Raw genomic sequence first — 22,771 nt, 5'->3', positions numbered from 1 at the left:
TTCAACTTTCCCATTGCAGTTTCACGTTCTTCTAAGTCGAAGGGTTTGGTTTGAGGGCTGGCTGATTGTGGTTGGTCTGATACCACTGTGCGATGGTATTCTATGTGGGTCGGTGGCGGTGTTGGTTACAACTGTTGGCCACCAGTTGTGACCAAGACCGCCACCGACCCACAGGAGAATACCATCGCACAGTGGTATCAGACCAACCACAATCAGCCAGCCCTCAAACCAAACCCTTCGACCTAGAAGAACTTGAAACTGCAATGGGAAAGTTGAAACCCGGAAAAGCAGCAGGGATTGATGACCTACTGGCAGAAATGTTACAGCACCTGGGACCCAACGCAAAGACCTGGCTTGTGGGGATGCTGAACACATGCATAGCACAGAAAACCATCCCTTCTGTCTGGGAAAAGGCCAACGTGGTTGCAATCCCTAAACCTGGCATAGACCCATTATCCACAAAGAGCTACCGACCCATTTCCCTCTGCATCACCTACAAGGCTATATGAGAAGCTGCTACTCCAACGCCTTGTTGCCACTCATAGATACCAAGCTGACTAAAGACCAAGCTGGTTTCCGTCCCAGCCGCTCCTGTGCTGGACAGAGCTCAACCTCACCCAACACATTGAGGATGGGTTTGAGGGGAAACAAATAACTGGAGCAGCATTCAGAGATCTCTCTGCTGCCTACGACACTGTCCAACACCGCACAATGGTCAGGAAAAGCCTCCTCAACAACAGGCGCTTCTATGTTCAGTTAAATGACCAGAGGAGTAAATGGAAAGCCGAAAAGAACGGCCTCCCACAAGGTAGCGCGCTCGCCCCCCTCCTTTTCAATATCTAAACAAACGACCAGCCACTTGAAACCCAACCCATCAAAAACCCAACTATGCAGCTTCCACCTGAGGAACCGAGACGCAAAAAAAGAACTGAGCATCACAAACTCTCAAACCATACCCACCCCATGTAACTTGGAGTTACACTGGACAGTTTAACGTCATGCCCAGGACGAAAAGTTATAGAGAACACCAACATGACAAACCCTACACTTAAACCCTCTATATTTAATAAAAAACAATTCTGGACAGGAATCCTGTATTGCAGGGGTGCCCAAAAGGTACATCGTGATCTACCAGTAATCACAAAGGCTGTGCAGGTAGACCATATGGCATGCCCCTGTATATAATCTATCACTTGAATTAAGGTGACTTGACACCAGCTCAAATGTTGCACACAAACATCAGTAGCAAAAGTACAAAGTTATTGTGACAGTAATAATTGCTATAGTGTGTGTTCAGTAACAGGAATATTCCTGTCTCTCCAGCTCTTTAATAAATAGAAAAGGGTTTAATCAGGAGTTGTAGTAGCCACAGGATAATCTAAGCGGTGGATATTGCTCTTTTCTTCATGTCTTTATGTATGTAAATTGTCTTGTTGTTTGTGTTATGTCAAATGCGTGTATATGTGTTCTGCATATACTTGGCTGCTGTGTTGCAAGTTACTGAACACACACTATAGCAATGATTACTGTCACACTATAGAGCTATTTAACACTGTTACTGAACACACACTATAGCAATGATTACTGTCACAATATAGAGCTATTTAACACTGTTACTGAACACACACACTATAGCAATGATTACTGTCACAATATAGAGCTATTTAACACTGTTACTGAACACACACACTATAGCAATGATTACTGTCACAATATAGAGCTATTTAACACTGTTACTGAACACACACTATAGCAATGATTACTGTCACACTATAGAGCTATTTAACACTGTTACTGAACACACACTATAGCAATGATTACTGTCACAATACAGAGCAATTTAATTTAGGTAACCAAATTGACCCCAATAGTAGATCTTTACACTCAATAGTTCAATTGTTGTTAAGCATCTGCTTAATTTCCAAAAAAACTACACAATTAGAGAATGTAGAAGATTGCTACTTTTGATCCTTTGATTATATAATGCTGATTGTAGCATAGTGGTTAGTGACTGAGCTTTGTTAACATGAGTGCCCGGGATCGTTTCCCACCAATTTCAAAGAATGTTTGTTGCTTCGTGCCAATTTTCACAGTCCTTTTACCTACCAAACAATACTATTTTCACCTCTAGTCGATTATTTATTCAGCGTTTGAGCCACGGACCACCATTTGAGGCCATCTAGTCTCTCAGACCCATTTGAGCCACTGACCACCATTGTGAGAGTCTATTAATGTGAAATGGTGGTCCGTGGCTCAAACATGTTATCACTTTTGAAGTTACTTGTTGTGTTTAGATATGTAAATACTACTCTTTAAAGCCGTGTTTCGGTAGTCGAGTGGGTACTGTCGACGGTTAGTAAACATTGAGGCCGGGCATAGTTGTTTATAAACCTTCGACACTAACCATTCGGCTACTGAAACACTGTTTTACAGTTTCGTACAAACATCATATATAAACATCATAACAAGTAACTTCAAGTGATAGACGTTTGAACACACAAACAACAACAGCGTTAAGTATTAAATAACATTTAATCACTTACTTGCTCCGAAGACGGACCCGCGATGGTGACGTGGCACGTTCCAAACAAACACTGACCAAACCTACCTCCACGCGTCTCTTCCGTATTTGAGGGCGGCGGCACTTCCTTCCGGTGTGAGGCCACGCCCGCGAGATTTAACCGCGAATCTATTGTAGTCCTCTTACGTTACATCCGGGTCCCTTGGTCCCATTGATTGATTGATTGATTGAAATCTTTATTAACAGTTTGTAGAATTTACAGTACATTTTAAGCACAAACTCAATACAAAGACTGTCAACTGTGAGTGGACGACCCAATTAAGCATTACACTTGTTTACAACAGGGTCCACATTGTTCAATTCATCATAAAATCCGCTTCTAATGCAAAATAGCTACATATGAACGCGTGAATCTTTTTTTATTTTACAATAACGTTATTTGTCAGAAAGGAAGCCATTGAGGGTTAAAATGGGTCTTAATGCTTCCAACTCATATAACTGTCACCAACAACACTTTTAATGATATTACATGAAGCAGACAGCCCTGTGATGAAACCTTTAGCATTACACTGTGGTTAATAGGTTTTTATTCACAATGGAATGTTATTGTACTCTTAATATATCATGGTGTAGCACAGCACAGTAGATTCATATTTCAATCGATCTGGGATGTTAAAATTGTGCAAAACTCTGTTCAATGAATGGCCTCTTCTGCTACATTAAACATTACTAAACATTAAACGTTACTTATACCTGTTATTGAGACTCCTATAGAGCATGTTGACATGGATAGCTTGGTTAGTAGTATCTCTGTTAGTTAATGCAGTTTGATTGATTAAATTAATAGCCTATTTTATTAGACAAAAATGTAGAACAGTAGTGTCATAGAGTGGAAAATGCCATTTGGTTTAATGTCACAGAATGCAGTGCCACGTAGAGCAGCATGATAAATGGTTAACTTTTTGTGTTCAAAAATGGCAGATCTGCAAGTTCAGTGTCTTGAATGAGATGTGCTGTGAGTTTGCATATCTGCTATTGTCCAGCATAGGACCGTTGCACAGTGAAGTATAAACAAGGCTTTAGGATTTATAAGTCGTTTTTAGAATATAATAGAATATTCACTCCAGTGAATAGCATTTATCCATTTAGATAACTTTTTGATGTTATTTAATTACTTATTTTTACACAGAAACATAATGTGTGTCTTTACAATAACTGTAATGTAATAATAATACTAATAATGTAATGTAATAATTATTAATTAAATAACCTTATTTTATTCTGAAGGCAACCGGATGTCTTAAATTAGCTAGCTCTCAGACAGGAAGTTCTAAATTAGCTCAAAAGACGGAGCCAAAGACGGAGCCGTCAGTCAACACGACGCCATGTTGTTTTGTTTTCACAAATGCATTGCATTGTGGGTATGAACTATGATCTCCTTCTAGATGCCAGTTGTTGTAATGCTGCCTCCCACTGGTTGGTGACGGATACTGTTGGTGTTGGATCCTGCCCAACATTGTTGTAGATTGAGAATTGGAGTGCAACAGTTAGTCCAACTAATTGACGTAATAGATTACAAAAGACAATATTATTGATATGAATTAATGAATCTACTAATTAATCCGTGGGCATGATACTTGAAATAGGTGAAAAAGGCAGCATACAGTATATATACAAGCTCACAATGCACCACAATGAATGTGATTTGATGAATGTTCAAATAATTAAAATATGTCAATACTATAAATGCACATTGTATGGCATATTCATACTGTGACACATTAAGAATACCACAAGTTATTCTGTAGCAGAAATATTCTTTATAAGTCAGAAAAGAAATGTTTCTGTATCATATAAATTAATATCAAAATATGTTGCAATGCATATGCAATCGTATGTAATAAACACCTTTTCCTAATTACATTGCATTTTATTTCATATGACAGTACTGGGAAATTATAGCTACAAAATTGCATAATTGCTTATTTAGATTATCTCAGTAACCGGCGTTGTTCCGCTCCAGTCAGTTAATTCAAAAGGCTTATTTGTTTTACTCCGAGATTTGAAGAATCAGCTCAGTTCAGTAGTGAAAACCTTATTATTACCATCTTACACTCTTATTAACAAAGTATCTCCTCAAAAGATCTAGAGGTTAATTCATGAATTAATTTATTCAAGGCTCAATTGACGTACATTTCAGACAGCCGACTAACTGTTTAGGACCTAAACGGTTCACCTAAACTTCAGAATTTGTGATCAAATCTTTTTTACCACATTATCTTTGCAATGTTATTCTGCTTTTCTGAAAAGCACTGACGTGCGCAAGAGAACAGCCTTGATCAGACTATATGAATATAATATAATGAAATAATAAATGATAAATACAATATATTCATCTGCTAAATGCCTGGTAGTTGCATGGTCTAGCTAAATAACCAGGCATAAATCAACATTTAGCTAAATTACAATGGGCTAACAAACTGTTGGGTTTAAGGATTTAAAAGAAAAAAAGGGAAGAATAAAAAAAAGACCTTGGGAAAGAGCGCCAAAGATGAGTGCTAATGGAGGCAGGATCAGTAACCACATGGCTACCAACATACCGCTGTTTCATTTGATCTTCCCAGTGAGCTAATTTAGAGTCGAATGGATATATTTTTATTTCCCTTAGTGTGGACGTTCCGATTTTCTTTTGTTTCGATGATGTTTCGTCAGAATACCCTATTGGTCTGAATATAGCCTAAGACTATGTTTCTTTCCAAAGGAAATATCCTAAAAAACGGGGTTGTATTAGATTATTTGATATTCAATGTTCTTTTTCCACAAATGATTCTTGAAAAATGGGGGTCGTCTTATAATCAGAGGCGTCTCATATTCGGCACAATAAGGTACTTGACGGATAGAAACCGTTGTCACCAGGTAACTCATTTGAAAGGTTTTTCTCCCGTGTGGATACGCTGGTGTATCTTAAGGCCACCTTTTCGACCACCGTGTCTCCATAACACTTGCATGGCTGCCTGAAACCCTTGTCACAGTGTTTACACATGTGGGCTGTTGAGGGGATCTGTCCTTTCCTCGTCCTGCATTTGACAGTAGAGTTTGTTATGGCCCCACTTGATGTGTTGATGGAGGAAGACCCGAGACGTGAAGGTGTATGGACACTCAGAACAAGGGAAGACCTGAGCCTGGGAAGACTGGGACCTCACTCCTGAGAGAAAGAGAGAGAGAGAGAGAGAGAGAGAGAGAGACATTGGAAAGTGGGAAGAATGGGAAAACCAGGTTAAAAATGGTGATATATACACCTTGCCTTCATCTTTTCCAGCTCCTTGTTTGAGGGCCCTCCAGCTTCCCTGTTACATGCCAACTCTTAGTTTCCCCTACCCGCCCCCGTCCTTGTGTTTAAAGCAGACTAACCTCAACTAGTCTCCTCCGAATCATCGCTGTCTTCAGAGACTTCAGCGTTAGATTCAAGTTCTACTTCAATTTCAAAACAATTTGAAGAGACGTCTTCATTATCTTCACTTTTCACCGCTGGTAAGGTCAACACTGACCCAATCGGCTCCTCTGGTCTTTGAAGAAGCTCCTCCTGTTTGTCTTTAATGTGTGGAGGCTCTGGTTCCTCCTGCAGGATGTCTGGGAGAAAAAACAAAACAAAACTAACTTTGGACACACATTCTCACTAGACCAAAGAAATGCCACCATACATTTCTTTTTCCAAATCTGCCTCATGGTGGCGCTATAACAGTCCGATTCACATATACACCTTGAACCATCATACAATTCAAATTAATTTCCCCTTGGATTCTGTGGCTCATTAGATTTTTTAAGTCTGACGTCATTTTGTATTACAATTCTGGGTGCAAGAGTAGCTCTGGTCCATAGCTCTAATGCTGTTGTATTTAGAGCTATGGTACTCTCGACTTCCTGCCCACGTATAAAATGCACGTTTTGTCCAGAAAGGGATTCTTTTTCACCGGAAAGGAAAAATCTTGACTATGGGGTTTTCTCTTGGCAATATCAGTATAGGGCGCAGTGAGTAAGTAAAAGTATTTTTTCTGTGCATTTTCTCTGCCCCCTCGAAGGTTAACTTGTACGATCGAAGTTTTTTTCCTTTGATCATGACATTTTATGATGAAACATATAGGCCCGGGTTGGACCAGATTGCTACTACTCCTACAGAACACAAAATCACATGGTCAAGATGTATAACTTTGATTTTCAGCTCACATTCCAAATGGCTATGACAAAAGTGGGTGGGCCCTGGGCAGGCAACTCGACCTGGCAGACCTTTCTAATTTGCCTTATTTAGAGTGGAAAGTATTTACCCTTGGTGTGGATGCTCGGATGTCTTTTCAAAGTATCTGCTTGACCAAAGCTCTTCTCCCTATGTGTACACTGGAACGGATCTTCCTCAGTATGGAGATGCAGGTGGCGCTTCAGATTCCTCGACTCACTGAAACTCTTGTCACAATGTTTACAGTTGAAAGGTTTTTCTCCAGTGTGAACACGCTTGTGTCTATTCAGGTCAGACGACTGAATGAAATTCTTGTCACAATGTTTACACTGGAAATGCTTTTCTCCGGTGTGGACATGTTGGTGTCTGTTCAGAGCGGATGAGTCAGTATAACTCTTGTCACAGTGTTTACATTTGAAAGGTTTTTCTCTCGTGTCGATGTGCTGGTGTCTCTTCAGTGTACTTGAGTCACTGAAACTCGTGTTACAATGTTTACAATTGAAAGGCGTTTTTTCAGTGTGGAGACGCTGGTGTTTCATCAGTGTACTTGGGTCACTGAAACAGTTGCCACAATGTTCACAGAGGTAAGGCTTTTCTCCTGTGTGGATACGCTGGTGTGTCTTCAGTGTAGTCGATAGACTGAAACTCTTGTTACAATGTTTACAATAGAAAGGCTTTTCTCCAGTGTGGACACGCTGGTGTATTTTCAGGGACCATGGCTCACGGAAACTCTTGTTGCAATGTGTACAAAAGAAAGATTTTACTCCAGTGTGGATACGTCGGTGTCTCCTCAGGTTACCCAAGTTAATGAAGCTCTTGTTACAATGTTTACAGAAGAAAGTTTTTTCGCCAGCGTGGATAGGCTGTGTCTTCAGGTAACCTGACTCATTGGAACTATTGCTACACCGTTCATCGTCAACGTCTAAACTGGTCTCCTCCCAGTCATCACTGTCTTCAGTGACTTCAGTGTCAGAAGTGTCAGAAGATTCAAGTTCAACTTCAACTTCAGAGCAGTGGGAAGACATGTCTTGTTCTCCATCATCCTCCTTGTCCTCCTCCTCCTCCTCCTCACCTTCAGTTTTTGCTGCTAGTAATGTCAACATTGATCCATCAGGCTCCTCTGGTCTTAGAAGTACCTCCTCTTGTTCCTTTTTAATGTGTGGAGGCTCTGGTTCCTCCTGGAGCGGACTGGGGCTCCTCTCCTGTTCAGAAGCCATGTGCAGGATTTCTAGGAGCAGAAACAGAACATGATATAGTGAATAGTGGATTCCTAACGTGTAAAACTATTCTTCCAGCTGTTTAGAACAGGTTTGGTCTGTATGCAGGGAGTTTGCCAGACCAATCTAGCCTCAGCGCACCTCCCAGAGTGGCAAACTTTGGAGACACGACTTTGTCGTATCCGTGTGTACAGCGAATGCCGCCTATTTTCTGAAACGGTGACGCTATAGTCCCCTCGCCCCCTCCAAACTAACCTGGTTCCTCCTGGAGCGGACTGGGGCTCCTCTCCTGTTCAGAAGCCATGTGCAGGATTTCTAGGAGCAGAAACAGAATATGATATAGTGAATAGTGGATTCCTAACATGTAAAACTATTCTTCCAGCTGTTTAGAACAGGTTTGGTCTGTATGCAGGGAGTTTGCCAGACCAATCTAGCCTCAACGCACCTCCCAGAGTGGCAAACTTTGGAGACACGACTTTGTCGTCTCCGTGTGTACAGCGAATGCCGCCTATTTTCTGAAACGGTGACGCTATAGGCTCTGGTTCCTCCTGGAGCGGACTGGGGTTCCTCTCCTGTTCAGAAGCCATGTGCAGGATTTCTAGGAGCAGAAACAGAATATGATATAGTGAATAGTGGATTCCTAACATGTAAAACTATTCTTCCAGCTGTTTAGAACAGGTTTGGTCTGTATGCAGGGAGTTTGCCAGACCAATCTAGCCTCAGCGCACCTCCCAGAGTGGCAAACTTTGGAGACACGACTTTGTCGTCTCCGTGTGTACAGCGAATGCCGCCTATTTTCTGAAACGGTGACGCTATAGTCCCCTCGCCCCCTCCAAACTAACCTCACGTCACCAGACTTTCCACCTCCAGCATCACAGCTATTTTATATTTGCACATAATGTCTATAAATCTCTTCTCTGAAAATCGCCGATCTGCAACCATGTGAGCTTGTAGATGAGCTATTTTCGGAGAACAGATATAAATAAATATGGTGATTACCAATCTGGAAAGACAAGAAAAAAAATCAGATGATCTACATTATTGTTACTAATGGTGTAGTGTAGAATAGATTAGTATAGGCTATAAAGATAGGCAGTCACCACTGTCTGTCTGTCCCTCTCAGGCAGGTCTGACTGCACAGTGCACACTGCACAGCAGCATGGAACTCGTCAAAGTGCTTCGTCTTCTTGGGTGGAAATAAACATTCTGAAGGTGCTTGCATGCTTTAACTTGCTCTCTAAATTATATTCTTTGCAAGCAAGCAGCCATAATGTCACGGTAAAGCCTTTGTGTAACTATAAAAACGGCTTTGCATTGAGAGACCCCAGGTAGGATAAACACATCGTTTACTGTCCATATTCCTCTATAAAACGGCCTGTTTTCACTGTTTCTAATTCCTCTTTTTTATACTTTTGTATAGCCTATGTGCAATTTCTCTTGTTAACTAGATGCAGATTAGGCAAAAACGTTTAGCGCTGTGCAGGCAGCAGGTGAAATCAATCTATTAACGAGCAATTATCTGACATTCAGCGGTGTTGCGCACCGGCGAATATATTCAATCGCCAAAGTCAAACTCATAAGTTCACAATGCATGGTTATGCCACCTTGTGAGCTTTAAGATCGGCAAACTATGAATCTCATGCTTATGTATACTTCGTAGCCTACTTCTGGCAGAAGAGGGTAGTTATGAGAATATTAGTAGGCCTATGTAAAATCATTAAAATTGCAATGATGAAAAGAAAGAAAAACATCAGCTACAGTTGATTATGCCCAGTAGCCTATACTGAATGATTATGCCACAATGCCACATATGCATTTTACATGCCGTGCATAATATAGCCTACAGTACACTACAGGCAGCTTTCTCTGGGTGTCTGGAGCGCCCCACTGCTCTCGTCTGGACTACATGCACAATTAACATAACCGCAATGTGGACGATCAAAACTTTAATGCCGTTTTCAAACTTGAAACGGGTAACAGCCTGAGCCGTTCCCGTCAAGTCTTCTTAATCTTAACAGTTTTCTGAAAAACCTATGTTTCTGTCAGTGGTGCTCAAGCTTTTTCATGTCAAGGACCTCCAGAGTTATCCGTAATTGGCCACAGACCCCCATCTGAAAATATGTTGTTCCAGTGACCTCCCATGAAGGGTTAAAAACGTTCGCTCTGAAATAATATATATTCAAAGATTCACCTTTATAAGGTGGTTGGATTTAAAATAGCAATGCCAGTAGTAATGTGTATTGAATTTCTCCTCCAAAGGAGACACACACTAACCCTCTATAGTTAGGGTTGTCAACAGGCTGTCCCCGGACCCCTGGTGGTTCATGGGAGTATTGCAGCTGGTCCCTGAAAGAAAAGGAAACAATCACACCTGTGTGAACTGAGTGGTGCATCTCTCTCTCTCTCTCTCTTTATGTAGACTTAGATAGTATTTTAAATATAGCACTTTATGTACACTTAGATAGTATTTTTAAACAGACGTATAGCATGTTACGTAGACAGCACTAGCATTGCATAAAAAATAAAAAAAAAGGATCCATGAAAAATACATTAGCAAAATGATTAGCAGGGCAATATGAGTCACCAGAACCAAGGATGGGTGTTTTCCGATGAATCTCCATGGTTAAAATGAAGTTACAATGGGTTTGTATAGGAAGGGGCCCTGGGCAGCTAAAATGAATATCATGAAATATCTAAATACTGAATCAAGCAAATGACTAATCATGAACGTGAACAATGAACGTTACGTACATCCTTCTGTCTGCATGGTGCTGATCTGCTGGGCTGGTTCCTGTGTTTCCACATTCACCTCTCTTCCTGGAAGGACGTCCTCAACGCACTGGAAGCAAAAACAGTTACTGTACTTAAAAACACGAGAGCATGAATAGGCCTGAGCATGAAATTATATTTTCTTTGCTGAATCTTCATCAATTGTGGAAATAGAGCTACGTACAGTACACGCTCAAACATTTTTGAGCTTGTAGATCGACCATTTACACTATTAATGTTGTTTCGATTATGTAAATCATTTATGTCAGTGATTTGTTGCCCTACTATAGTTTGTGCAGCCTTTTAGCCAAACAGAAATGCAATGTCTATTCATAGTGTTCCAATGTTCAACGACAGACAAACAATGAAATTGTTAATTGCAATTATTTGAGCACCAATCTGTCCGGAAATAAATAAATATATATATATATATATATATATATATATATATATATAATCTTCTTCTTTTTTCCATTTATTTTTTATATATACAGTATAGCCTATACAGCTCCATCTCAATGAATTAGAATATTTTGTAAAATTAAATTTTCTTCCGTAATAGTATTCAAAAAGTGAAATTTGCATATATTCTCAATTCATTCAAGTATTTAAAACCTTTTTTTGTTTTAATCTTGATGATTATGGTGTACGGTGTATGGTGTATCTGAATCCCCCACCCCCCCCCACCCCCATTCCCCCTCACTGTATAATGTATCTTTTCCCTTTTTTGCTTCCTATATGATGAATTCCTGTTCTGTTCTTTAGCTACATAGAAATGTCTATTTGTATGTCTCTAAATGTTTGTATGTCTCTAAATGTTTTGATGAATTGAACAATGTGGACCCTGTTGTAAACAAGTGTAATGCTTAATTGGGTTGTCCACTCACAGTTAACAGTCTTTGTATTGAGTTTCAATCAATCAATCAAAAGCTCATGAAAATCAAAAAATATATTTTTTGAAAGAGAAATGTCGACCAATTATATTACGGAAGAAAATTTACTTTTACAAAATAGATGGAGCTGTATATATTTTTTTTTCTTCCCCTTTTTTTCCCGGGTAATACCCACAAACTCACCAGCTGAGGTGTGACCGGTTCCTCCTTGATATTCAGGATCTGGACAAAGGACAGAGGATCCTGACCTCCTGACTCGCTGGGCCACATGTTCTGAGTCTGTTTGGTTTCCTCCAGACTCTTCTTCTTCTTCTTCTCCTTCACTCCTGACCCAATAGAACCAACAGTTCAATCACATCTGACCCAATAGAACCAACAGTTCAATCACATCTTACCCAATAGAACCAACAGTTCAATCACATCTGACCCAATAGAACCAACAATTCAATCACTCCTGACCCAATAGAACCAACAGTTCAATCACATCTGACCCAATAGAACCAACAGTTCAATCACATCTTACCCAATAGAACCAACAGTTCAATCACATCTGACCCAATAGAACCAACAATTCAATCACTCCTGACCCAATAGAACCAACAGTTCAATCACATCTGACCCAATAGAACCAACAATTCAATCACTCCTGACCCAATAGAACCAACAGTTCAATCACATCTGACCCAATAGAACCAACAATTCAATCACATCTGACCCAATAGAACCAACAGTTCAATCACTCCTGACCCAATAGAACCAACAGTTCAATCACATCTGACCCAATAGAACCAACAATTCAATCACTCCTGACCCAATAGAACCAACAGTTCAATCACATCTGACCCAATAGAACCAACAGTTCAATCACATCTGACCCAATAAAACCAACAATTCAATCACTCCTGACCCAATAGAACCAACAGTTCAATCACTCCTGACCCAATAGAACCAACAGTTCAATCACTCCTGACCCAATAGAACCAACAGTTCAATCACTCCTGACCCAATAGAACCAACAGTTCAATCACTCCTGACCCAATAGAACCAACAGTTCAATCACTTGAATGAACAACAGGGGGGAAACATGTTTTTTTTGGGGGGGGGCTACCGTCACATTGCTCATACTGTAGGCTGGCATGGTGTCCTTGTGGTTAACCCATTCTGACCGGGCACCCATTTTGGTGTTGGCATCATGTTATGCTTTAGCTATTGATAAATAGCAGATCTACAAGCTCGTATCGCGCCACTCGGTGGCGCGATATGAGCTTGTAGATCTGCTATTTTTGAAAAATCGAAGAACGACTGACGTAGAAACATAGCTTTTTCAGAAAACTGTCAGGATGTAGAAGACATTTATAGAATCTGATCTCAGGTCAGAATGGGTTAAGACTGGCATGTTGTAACCGTCAGATTGTTCATACTGTACTCTGGCATGGCGTCCTTCTGGTTAGACTGGCAAACGCCTTACCAGCCGTTAATGCTCCATATTATACTATCCGTATCCGGATCACGGCCGCCTCACTGAGTCAGATATAACCATGAATAAATTCAGATACGGCCATATATAGGCATGTTGCTATGACTCAACAGTCAACATAACAATAAACAAACTGGTTGTCCAGAGCCACAGATCCGACCGCTATGCCCATATATGACTTTGACAAAGCCCCCTGACTCAGACATATCGGTCAGACAGATTAGCGATGTGACATATGTATGAGGGCCGTATAAGGGACAAACTCTAGATCGGCAAGGCACAGTTTGATTTACACACTATGATTTATTTGAATACACACACACACACACACACACACAGGTGTATATTTGTTTTCTTTTTTTTTATGTTTGCCTATAATTATATGCCACCCAAAAAACAAGGCACACCATGTGTATGAGATGTGCTCTACAATTTTCCTTAGTGCCTTAGTTTGCCTAATTGAGGCACCATATTCCATATTAATACTAATATTGAATGGACCCATAAAGCTTCCGTAGAGCTATTAAATCATAGTATGTATGAATTCTATGAAATATGAGTTCTCAAGGTCCCCAAAGCTTTCTTGGGTCCAACCCTTAGCATTGTATTTGTATAAAACTGTACTCTTCTCTGCTTTTTTTTTAGTGGTGCAACCACTCCTACATCCAGCAATGTCCGTGTACCTGTGTGTGTACCTGTATGTATAAGTGAGCATGAGTATGTTACTTATTTATACCAGTAGGGGGCACCACACTCCTACAACCAGCAATGATCCTGTTGTCATGAGCACAAGTGGTGTGCAACCACTCCAAGGAACAGCAATGTCTGTGTACACCTACCTATGTGACTACCTATGTGGCCATGGGCACCAGTGGTATGACTATGAGTACCAGTAGGGGCACTGTTGTGCCAGAAACAGAGAGAGAGAGATAGTGCTGCACTGTTGCCTGCTAATGAGAGAGAGAGAGAGAGAGAGAGAGAGAGAGGAGGGGGGGAGAGGGGAGTTGCACCACTCAGTTCACACAGGTGTGATTGTTTTTCTTCTTTTCGAGCGTATTGCTTTCTACAGGCTTACTGTACCAAGTGCTACAAAAGAAAAAGAGACCTGGGCTTGATCTCAGTCTCACCTTGTTCACTGAGGGGAACCAGCCGGTACACCTTGTAAGGCACAGGGTAGCTCTGCGACCGATCAGCGACCACACTGAACTCTGGGCTCTTGTTGAGGGCGCAACGCATCCGTGTCTTCCAGTCACTCTTTTGCACAGGTCTGCCCTTGTAATCTGCCCATGCCTGGGGGAGGAACAGGGGGAGGAACAGGGGGAGGAGGGGTCAGTCATGTCACAATAGGTTCCAAATAACACGGTGAGCGTGCTCTATACCATCCATTGATTATTCCCTTCTGACCTGAGATCAGATTCTAAAAATGTCTGTTTGAAAATGATAGTTTTCTGAAAAAGCTGTTTTCTGACAAGCTTGATGTAGCCAACCACTTGAACATCTTCTTTACAAACATTGCAACAAAGCTGGTTAGCAAACTGCCCTCCCACTCTGGGCGTTTTGGTGTAGAGCACATCAAAGCCTTCTACAAAAACCTTGGTGTTTGTAAAGATGATTTTAAAATGGCAATGGTAACAACCGAGGAGGTACTTAAAAAACTGAGTGTCCTCCAACCCCACAAGGCCACTGGCCATGACAATATTCCCTCCAAATTTCTCAGAGACTCAGCCATTTCCATAGCTCCAGTCATCACCCACATAGTTAACCTCTCCATCAAACAGGGACAGGTCCCCCAAGATTTTAAACTGGCCAAAGTTACCCCCTTGTACAAAAAAGGGAGTAAATTAGAACCCGGCAACTACCGCCCTATTTCTATTCTAAGCTCCATCTCGAAAGTGATGGAAAAGATAGTCTATGAACAGGTTGAAAAGTATCTTGCCACTAATAAATTGCTGTACGAGTTCCAATCTGGTTTCAGAACATCCCACTCCACTGACACATGCCTCCTCTATTTGAGCGACCACATCAAACACGAGGTGGATGCTGGAAAATACTGCTGCTAAAGCTATTGGTTTTGATAGCACATCAACGAGCTGGATGCAATCCTACCTGGAGGGGAGAGAACAGATGGTGGAGGTGAACGGAACACTGTCCCCCCCCCCTCCCAGTGAGCTGTGGCGTCCCACAAGGAAGCATACTGGGGCCTTTACTGTTCCTAATATATGTTAACGACATGACTTCAGCTTGTGACTGCAACTTGTTCCTGTTCGCAGATGACTCAGCACTGCTGGTCTCGGACAGAAACAAACTGCAGGTTGAAAAGACCCTCAGCTCTTAACTCGGTAGAATCTGCACCTGGCTCGCTGATAACAAACTATCCTTACACCTGGGAAAAACTGAATCCATTCTCTTCGGATCAAATAGTAATCTCAGCAAGGCAGATGGCTTCTTGTTTAGAGTGGGTGACAATATTATCACACGAAAAGATGAAATTACCTACCTAGGTTCCATCCTGGAGGCCAATCTTTCCGGTGATAAAATGGCCACCAACGTAATCAAAAAAGTCAATCAAAGAACAAGATTCCTTTACAGGATCTCCTCACTGGTCAAAAAAAACACCTTGAAGACCTTAACAGGAGCCCTCCTACAAGGTTTCTTTGACTATGCATCCACCTCTTGGTACCACAGCACCTCAAAGCCCCTTAAAACAAGGCTCCAGACCTCCCAAAACAAACTGGTCAGGCTCCTACTTGGCCTCACCCCCCGAACCCACCTCACGCCTGCCCACTTTGACAGGCTGGGATGGCTTAGGGTCGACGACAGAGTACAGCATCTTGCAATGGGTCTGGTCCACAATAATCGATACACCACCAAGATACCCATGTACCTGTCTAAATACTTCCTTAATGTAAACGAAGTCCACACCCACAACACCAGAGGGAGTACAACAAACCATGTACAACCCAGATTCGGCACAAACAAGGGACTAAATTATTTTCTCTCCTATGCCACCAAAATGTGGAACGCCCTACCAACAGTCATTAAGACATGTGAATCCCTTGACTCCTTCAAAACCGCTCTCAAAGGGCACCTACGGATGGCTGCAATTCGAAACTGGCCTCTGTAGAATCTGAATCCCCCCCACCGCCCCCCCCTTTTTCCCCCTCACTGTATATGTATCCTTTCCCTTTTTGCTTCCTATATGATGAATTCCTGTTCTGTTCTTTAACTACATAGAAGTGTCTATTTGTATGTCTCTAAATGTTTTGATGAATTGAACAATGTGGACCCTGTTGTAAACAAGTGTAATGCTTAATTGGGTCGTCCACTCACAGTTAACAGTCTTTGTATTGAGTTTGTGCTTAAAATGTACTGTCAATTCTACAAACTGTTAATAAATATTTAAATCAATCAATCAATCAATCTATGTCAGTCGTTCTTCGATCTTTCAAAAATAGCAGACCTACAAGCTCGTAGCGCGCCACTCGGTGGCGCGCTATGAGCTTGTAGATCTGCTATTTTTCAATAGCTAAAGCATAACGTAATGCTAACACCAAAAGGGGTTCCCGCCTAAAATGGGTTAACAGAAGTCTATAGAAAAAGTTGAATTTTCTTTTAATTATTTTAATTTGCCCCAGCAGCAGCCATGACAAACTCATCGTGTTGCGGATTCAACTTTTTCATAGATAACTTCATAACAGCACTGTCATTGTGTAATGTGGCTGGATTCATGTGTATTTTCAGACTGTTACTACTTAGAAAACTTGCAATCTACAAACCCACAACATCTTCAGATAAAGTTAACTCAGAATAGGGATTTAAAAAAAAGAAGAAAAGTTCCTATCACACAAAGATTTGGCGCCCTCCCCCTGTAGTAACTCTACCGGACCCCGTGTTGAAGACCCCTGATCTAAGTCATCCAATATCAATCAAATATTAACTACATTATCATAAATAGTAGCACTTCTATTAGAATGGACTATGTTACATGGTAGTTATAATGCACTGCACCGCTGAGCTTATAATGCATTATGGCAGGGCTTATAAAACGGCATAAACATTGTTATAAGTTGTGCTATGATAAGTGCATAATAAATGCGATTGTAATGCCTTGTAGGCCCAAAATAAAGTGTTTCCAATATTTGTCTTTCTTTCTTTCTACCTCGAGTTGGGATCCAGAAACGAAGGAATCAGAGGAACTCTATCACACCGTCAGACGTCAGTGGTTCTAAAACGTTTACATTTCAAGGACGACCATGAATCTGAGTTTACGGATGGACCAAATGGACCCGTTTAATTTGTACACTTACATACTTGGAAGTGTCCATTTAGAAGGGACTCCCTGAAGGAAGTGTCCATTTAGGAGGGACTCCCTGAAGGAAGTGTCCATTTAGAAGGGACTCCCTGAAGGAAGTGTCCATTTAGGAGGGACTCCCTGAAGTTACTCAGAGGATCCCTGTACCTCACTTTGAGAACCATTACAACTTTTGTACACTAATATTGTATGATGGAATTTTAAATCTAACATTTCTTAAAATATATATGAATCATTAAAAGGGAACCGTATTAGGCCTGACGTAAAAAATAAAATAAAAAGTCTTCTGAAAGTCTTCTGAAAGAATATATATTCAAAGATTTGTGCCGCATTTTCACGATTTTTCAAAAATAGCAGATCTACAAGCTCATAGCCCGAGTGGCGCGCTACGAGCTTGTAGATCTGCTATTTTTCAACAGCTAAAGTATTACATAATGCTTAGTTAAAACACCAAAAGGGGTTCCCGCCCAGAATGGGTTAAAAGAAGGGGTGCATTATGTTGGTTAGGCATACCAACAGTCCTACAGTCATGAGTCCGACAACACCGGAATCCTTCAAATCCCAGAGGATGCCCAACCAACCCTATACGTGCACCTTGAAGAAGGCTGCGTCCTCGTGACTGAAGTCCCCCTTGGCAGCGTGCTTCCATGGGATACGGAACATGGTCTTGGCCTCATCGTCCCACACCAGGCCTGGATACTTCCCACTGTTCACCTGGAGTCACAAACATCACCGCCATCAACAGCCATATACGAAACACAAGACGTACGAACACAGTTCAATCACACCAGTGCATGCAAAAGGACCCCCACATTGATATATATTTGGCCGAGTAGTGTACCCCCATCTGAAAAGGTTTTGTACCATGGACCCCCAGAAGAAAAGATGTGTTAAAGAAAAGAAAAGTTAATAATGAAATAGCAGATGTACCGTACAAGCTTGCAGCATAGCTATTTTTGAATGGCCAACATATAAATGAATGAAGTGGTCAAGATGATTGTGATGCTGTATTAACACATTTTGCTGGGGACCCCCTGGCACTCCCCTCAAGGACCCAACTTTGAGAACCACTGAAATACACGATTTAACACACCTATAGTACTATAGTCCTGACCATTGCAAATGTAAATACTTTTTTTTTGTATTTTATGAAATCAAAAATGTTATCTGTACTGAAAACATTTGTTCTTTTCATTTTAGGCCAGGGGTTTTCAACTGAACCAGGCAGGGACCACCACCTTGACTAAGAATCAACCTGGGGACCACTGTTGTGTTGCAATGGGATATGAGCTAAGATTAGTGCTTTCTTAACACTTGCTATGGAATGCATCCCATGTGTTTCTCAAACGATGGTCCACAGACTTAACTGATATACAGTACAGACACATGTGGTCCTATCTTGGGCGTGCCTTAACCTTTATCCCTAAACTTGCCATATTTAACTATCTTGAAAAATATTTTAAAATAGCCGATCTACATCCACACATTATGATCTTGTAGATCGGCTATTTTAATAATAAATTATATATATATATATATATATATATATATATCACTTTGCTACATTACTAAATGCATGGTCAGGGACCACATGCAATACCATGGTGGTCCATGGATGGACCACCTGTTGAAAACCCCTGTTTTAGGCAATATGGTGGCACTGGTTGAACCAAGTTACTACTGTTCATTGTTTTATCTAAACTCACCTGATCTACAATCCAGGAGCACAGTTTACGCGTGGAGCGGACCTTCACCTTCCCAGATGCCATGACTCTAAAAAGAAAAGTGGTAAAAACTCATGCGTCATTAGCATCGTAACGTTTTGATTGATTGATTGAATACTCAGACACATCCGAGACGCCCCCTCACTTCTTACCTTCAAATCCGCACTGAAAGCCCACCTGTTCCGAATTGTATTTCCAAGCTGATGCGTTTTTAAACTTGTTAATTGTTATATGCATTGTTTTATTTGTTTTCATTCTTTCATTGTTTTTTTCTAATAAATATACAGAATACTATGCAAAAAACCCATCATATAAACGAAATAAAGAAATATGTACAGTAACCAAGTCGGGTGGTCTCCCTAAATAAATGATACAAGCCTTAGGCAAGCAGAGAAATGGAAGACTAAAGGATACAAATAAGTAATAACCAAATGAATAGTAGCCGTTTTGATTTGGGCTTTTTGTAGACAGAAAAGAAAATACAAATAAAAATCTAAAGACAAAATGTAAATGTAAATCACAAAAATGTTGCAATTCTGGACAAAAATGAATACATAAATTAAAGGTATATTCAGTGATTTCACTCAAAAAACCTTAGGTTTCGTTTTTGGCTGTGGGACCCAGCCTTTCGTCAAAAACGAAACCTAAGGTTTTTTGACCCCCAGGGGTTAACTGGGGACAGGGAGGAACTCCTTATATGGCCAGCACACTCTATAGTAGGGAGGATTATCACTACAAAACAAAAAAATAAGTGATATTTGAATTAAGTGAAATCACTGAATATATCTTTAATAATCAAAATATAAGATCCCCCAGATCGGTCCCCAGTTGAAAATGATCATGTTCGCAGCCTGAAAATGATAATGATCGCAGCCTGAAAATAAAGGTTAAGAACGACTACACTACAGCATGACAAATGTTTAGTTGGTAAGGATTCAAATGTCTGGGGCATGAAGACAAGGAGGCTCTAAGTTCACTTGACAATCGCATTAACATTACATTACATTTGTATCTGTGGACGACACCATAAAGCATTACACTAGGGCCCACCATTTTCAATTAATCAAAACATTTAGAGAAGTACGAATATACACAACTATATAGTCAAAACAGGAAATCATCATAGAGGAGGTAAAAAAGAGACTTCTGGTCATACTGGTTTAGACTAGGCTACTTTTTCTTTGATTGATTGAAATATGTATTAACAGTTTGCAGAATTACAGTACATTTCAAGCACAAACTCAATACAAAGACTGTTAACTGTGAGTGGACGACCTAATTAAGCATTACACTTGTTTACAAGAGGGTCCACCATGTTCAATTCATCAAATTCATCTGTGGGGGGGGATTCATATTTTACAGGGGCCAGTTTCGAATTGCAGCCGTCCGTAGGTGCCCTTTGAGAGCGGTTTTGAAGGAGTCAAGGGATTCACATGTCTTAATGACTGTTGGTAGGGCGTTCCACATTTTGGTGGCATAGGAGCGAAAATAATTTAGTCCCTTGTTTGTGCCGAATCTGGGTTGTACATGGTTTGTTGCACTCCCTCTGGTGTTGTGGGTGTGGACTTCGTTTACATTAAGGAAGTATCTAGACAGGTACATGGGTATCTTGGTGGTGTATCGAATCTTGTGGACCAGACCCATTGCAAGATGCTGTACTCTGTCGTCAGCCATCCCAGCCTGTCAAAGTGGGCAGGGGTGAGGTGGGTTCTGGTTTGCACCTCATTACTGCACCTCATGATATCTGATGGGTGTTAAGCACTCACTCTCGAATGCTATAAAATATTGATTTTGTTTTAAACGAGTTACTTTACTTTATAGTGAGATCAACAACAACATATTTTTATGAATTGAACATGGTGGACCCTCTTGTAATTAAACAAGTGTAACGCTTAAGTCTTTGTATTGAGTTTGTGCTTGAAATGTACTGTAATTCTGCAAACTGTTAATAAATAAATCAATCAATCAAATGCAAGTTATGTAACACACCAATTTATAGCCTACGAGTGTTATGGATCACATCACATTTATAACAAGCTAAATCAGCTAGAGTAATTCGATAAAATTATGTTCCATCTTCAATGATGACTCTAAAATAAAGATTAAATATAGAGGGCAGGCAACAGCAACACAACACATCTCTTCGCAGGCCGAGGCTAGACCTATGGGCTAGCCCTCCAAGCAGGACCCAATGCTACTGCTTGGAGGGTCCCGAAAGGGGCTAACCTATGAGCTAGACTCAACATGAATTATAGTTCACTTCATCTTTACATCTTACCTGCTGTGTTTCAGTGGTTGAGCTGCTAACAAACGTCCTCCTGCTGCGATACGCTGTTTTAGTTTTCTTTGATATTAAAGTGTCAACAGTCAGACTCCACGTTGTTTTAACAAACTTCCTCTTATGTTCTTCTGTGGATTTTAGCAGCAGCTGCCGCCTATGGAAACATGCATAGGGTTGTGCACATGCGCACTAGCGCTGGAGCGTACGTACCACGGTACCATGCAGTACCATGAACTGTCAATAGGTGGAGCCATCGTATAGCGTAATACTATGCAGCAGAGTTATTAGTCAATAAAGGCTTGGGTACCGAAGCAGGCTACATTATTAGGGGGAAATGCATTGTATCATGTCACTGCAAGATGGGTTTCTGAACTTCTCTCGTAGGAGAAGCCGGACTGATACACAGGCATATTGGTTTGCTCCCCCTTTCCATTATAGTAGAAGGATATGCATCATAGTGTGAAACATGTTATAGAGATGTGCCTAGCTGTCACAATTGCAAAGTGGGGAACAGTCCAAATTTGAATTTCTGCATTTGCAGGTAGCCTACTACAATCACATTTACAGGTGCATCTGATCAGCTCTCTGCAAACCTCTGGAAACCTCTGGAATGATCACCCAAACTGGCACCATGACCCTTCTTCCTTAACACACCCATAGTTCTGTGGAGAAGGAATCACTTGGTGGCTTTGTGTGCTGGTGGTGGCCCAGATGCCCGCTTGGTAGACTGCAAAAGCCTAGGCCTAGAGGGGAACCCAAATCTCGAGCCCTGCCTGCCTATGTTTCACGTATATTCCGGTTGTGTCTCCCTTTATAGCCGGGGAGCCAGTCACCCAAAATTTGAGAGAACCTGTGATGTCATGACATACTTATTATTTGTGTTCTTTTGAGTACCACTCCCTTACGGAGCTATGTGTGTGGCTGGGTGGCTGGCTGGCAGGGTGGGTATGAGCATTAAACAGCATGGCTGTTTTTCACCACCTAACACACACGCACATATTAACTGTACATATGATGATTTGCGGCTTGCCGGAACCGGGCCGTGGTCCTGAGGCTGTGGGTCTGGAACTTCCGGGGACCCCCACACGGAGTTGCACCACTCACTTCACATGGTTGTGATTTTTCTATTCATTTGGTCAGAGCAGACCTCTCATTCTGTGGACCTTAATGACAAAGTAAAAAATAAAATAAAAAGTATGTCATGACATCACAGGTTAATCTCTATTCCTTGATATTTTGGGCCTGTGGCTCCTCAGCTATTAATGGAAAGGGTAAGAAGTCAGCTTGGCGGACCTGGCAAGCCTATGATGCTGCAACAGAAACATTCGTCAATCTGTCCAGACAGC

The 22,771-nt window shown here is 41.1% G+C and overlaps 2 protein-coding genes across 2 annotated transcripts; both read right to left on the bottom strand.

The window, feature by feature from the left end:
- Positions 1–4,337: 4,337 nt before the first annotated feature.
- Positions 4,338–9,191, bottom strand: LOC310855736 (uncharacterized protein; the record flags this gene model as incomplete). Its single annotated transcript, XM_083760859.1, has 6 exons — positions 4,338–5,726; positions 5,933–6,151; positions 6,844–7,980; positions 8,225–8,284; positions 8,415–8,567; positions 9,104–9,191. 5 exons carry the CDS (start codon positions 9,189–9,191, stop codon positions 5,934–5,936), a joined length of 1,656 nt encoding a protein of 551 aa, XP_083616985.1. The 3' UTR covers positions 4,338–5,726; position 5,933.
- A 2,760-nt stretch (positions 9,192–11,951) lies between these two features.
- Positions 11,952–21,526, bottom strand: LOC310855725 (interferon regulatory factor 9-like; the record flags this gene model as incomplete). The annotated part of the gene is made up of 5 exons (XM_083760848.1): positions 21,423–21,526; positions 19,127–19,193; positions 18,015–18,134; positions 14,236–14,398; positions 11,952–11,989 (listed from the first exon to the last, which is right to left on the bottom strand). The coding sequence occupies exons 2-5, from the start codon at positions 19,187–19,189 to the stop codon at positions 11,952–11,954; spliced, it is 384 nt and encodes a 127-aa protein (XP_083616974.1). The 5' UTR covers positions 19,190–19,193; positions 21,423–21,526.
- Between the last annotated feature and the right edge of the window lie 1,245 nt (positions 21,527–22,771).

The sequence above is a fragment of the Protomyctophum parallelum genome (genome assembly GCF_964188405.1).
Source record: "Protomyctophum parallelum genome assembly, chromosome: 1".
NCBI classification, from domain to species: domain Eukaryota; kingdom Metazoa; phylum Chordata; class Actinopteri; order Myctophiformes; family Myctophidae; genus Protomyctophum; species Protomyctophum parallelum.
Note: the sequence above shows the minus strand (reverse complement) of the source record. Positions and strands in the feature narration are given on the sequence as shown.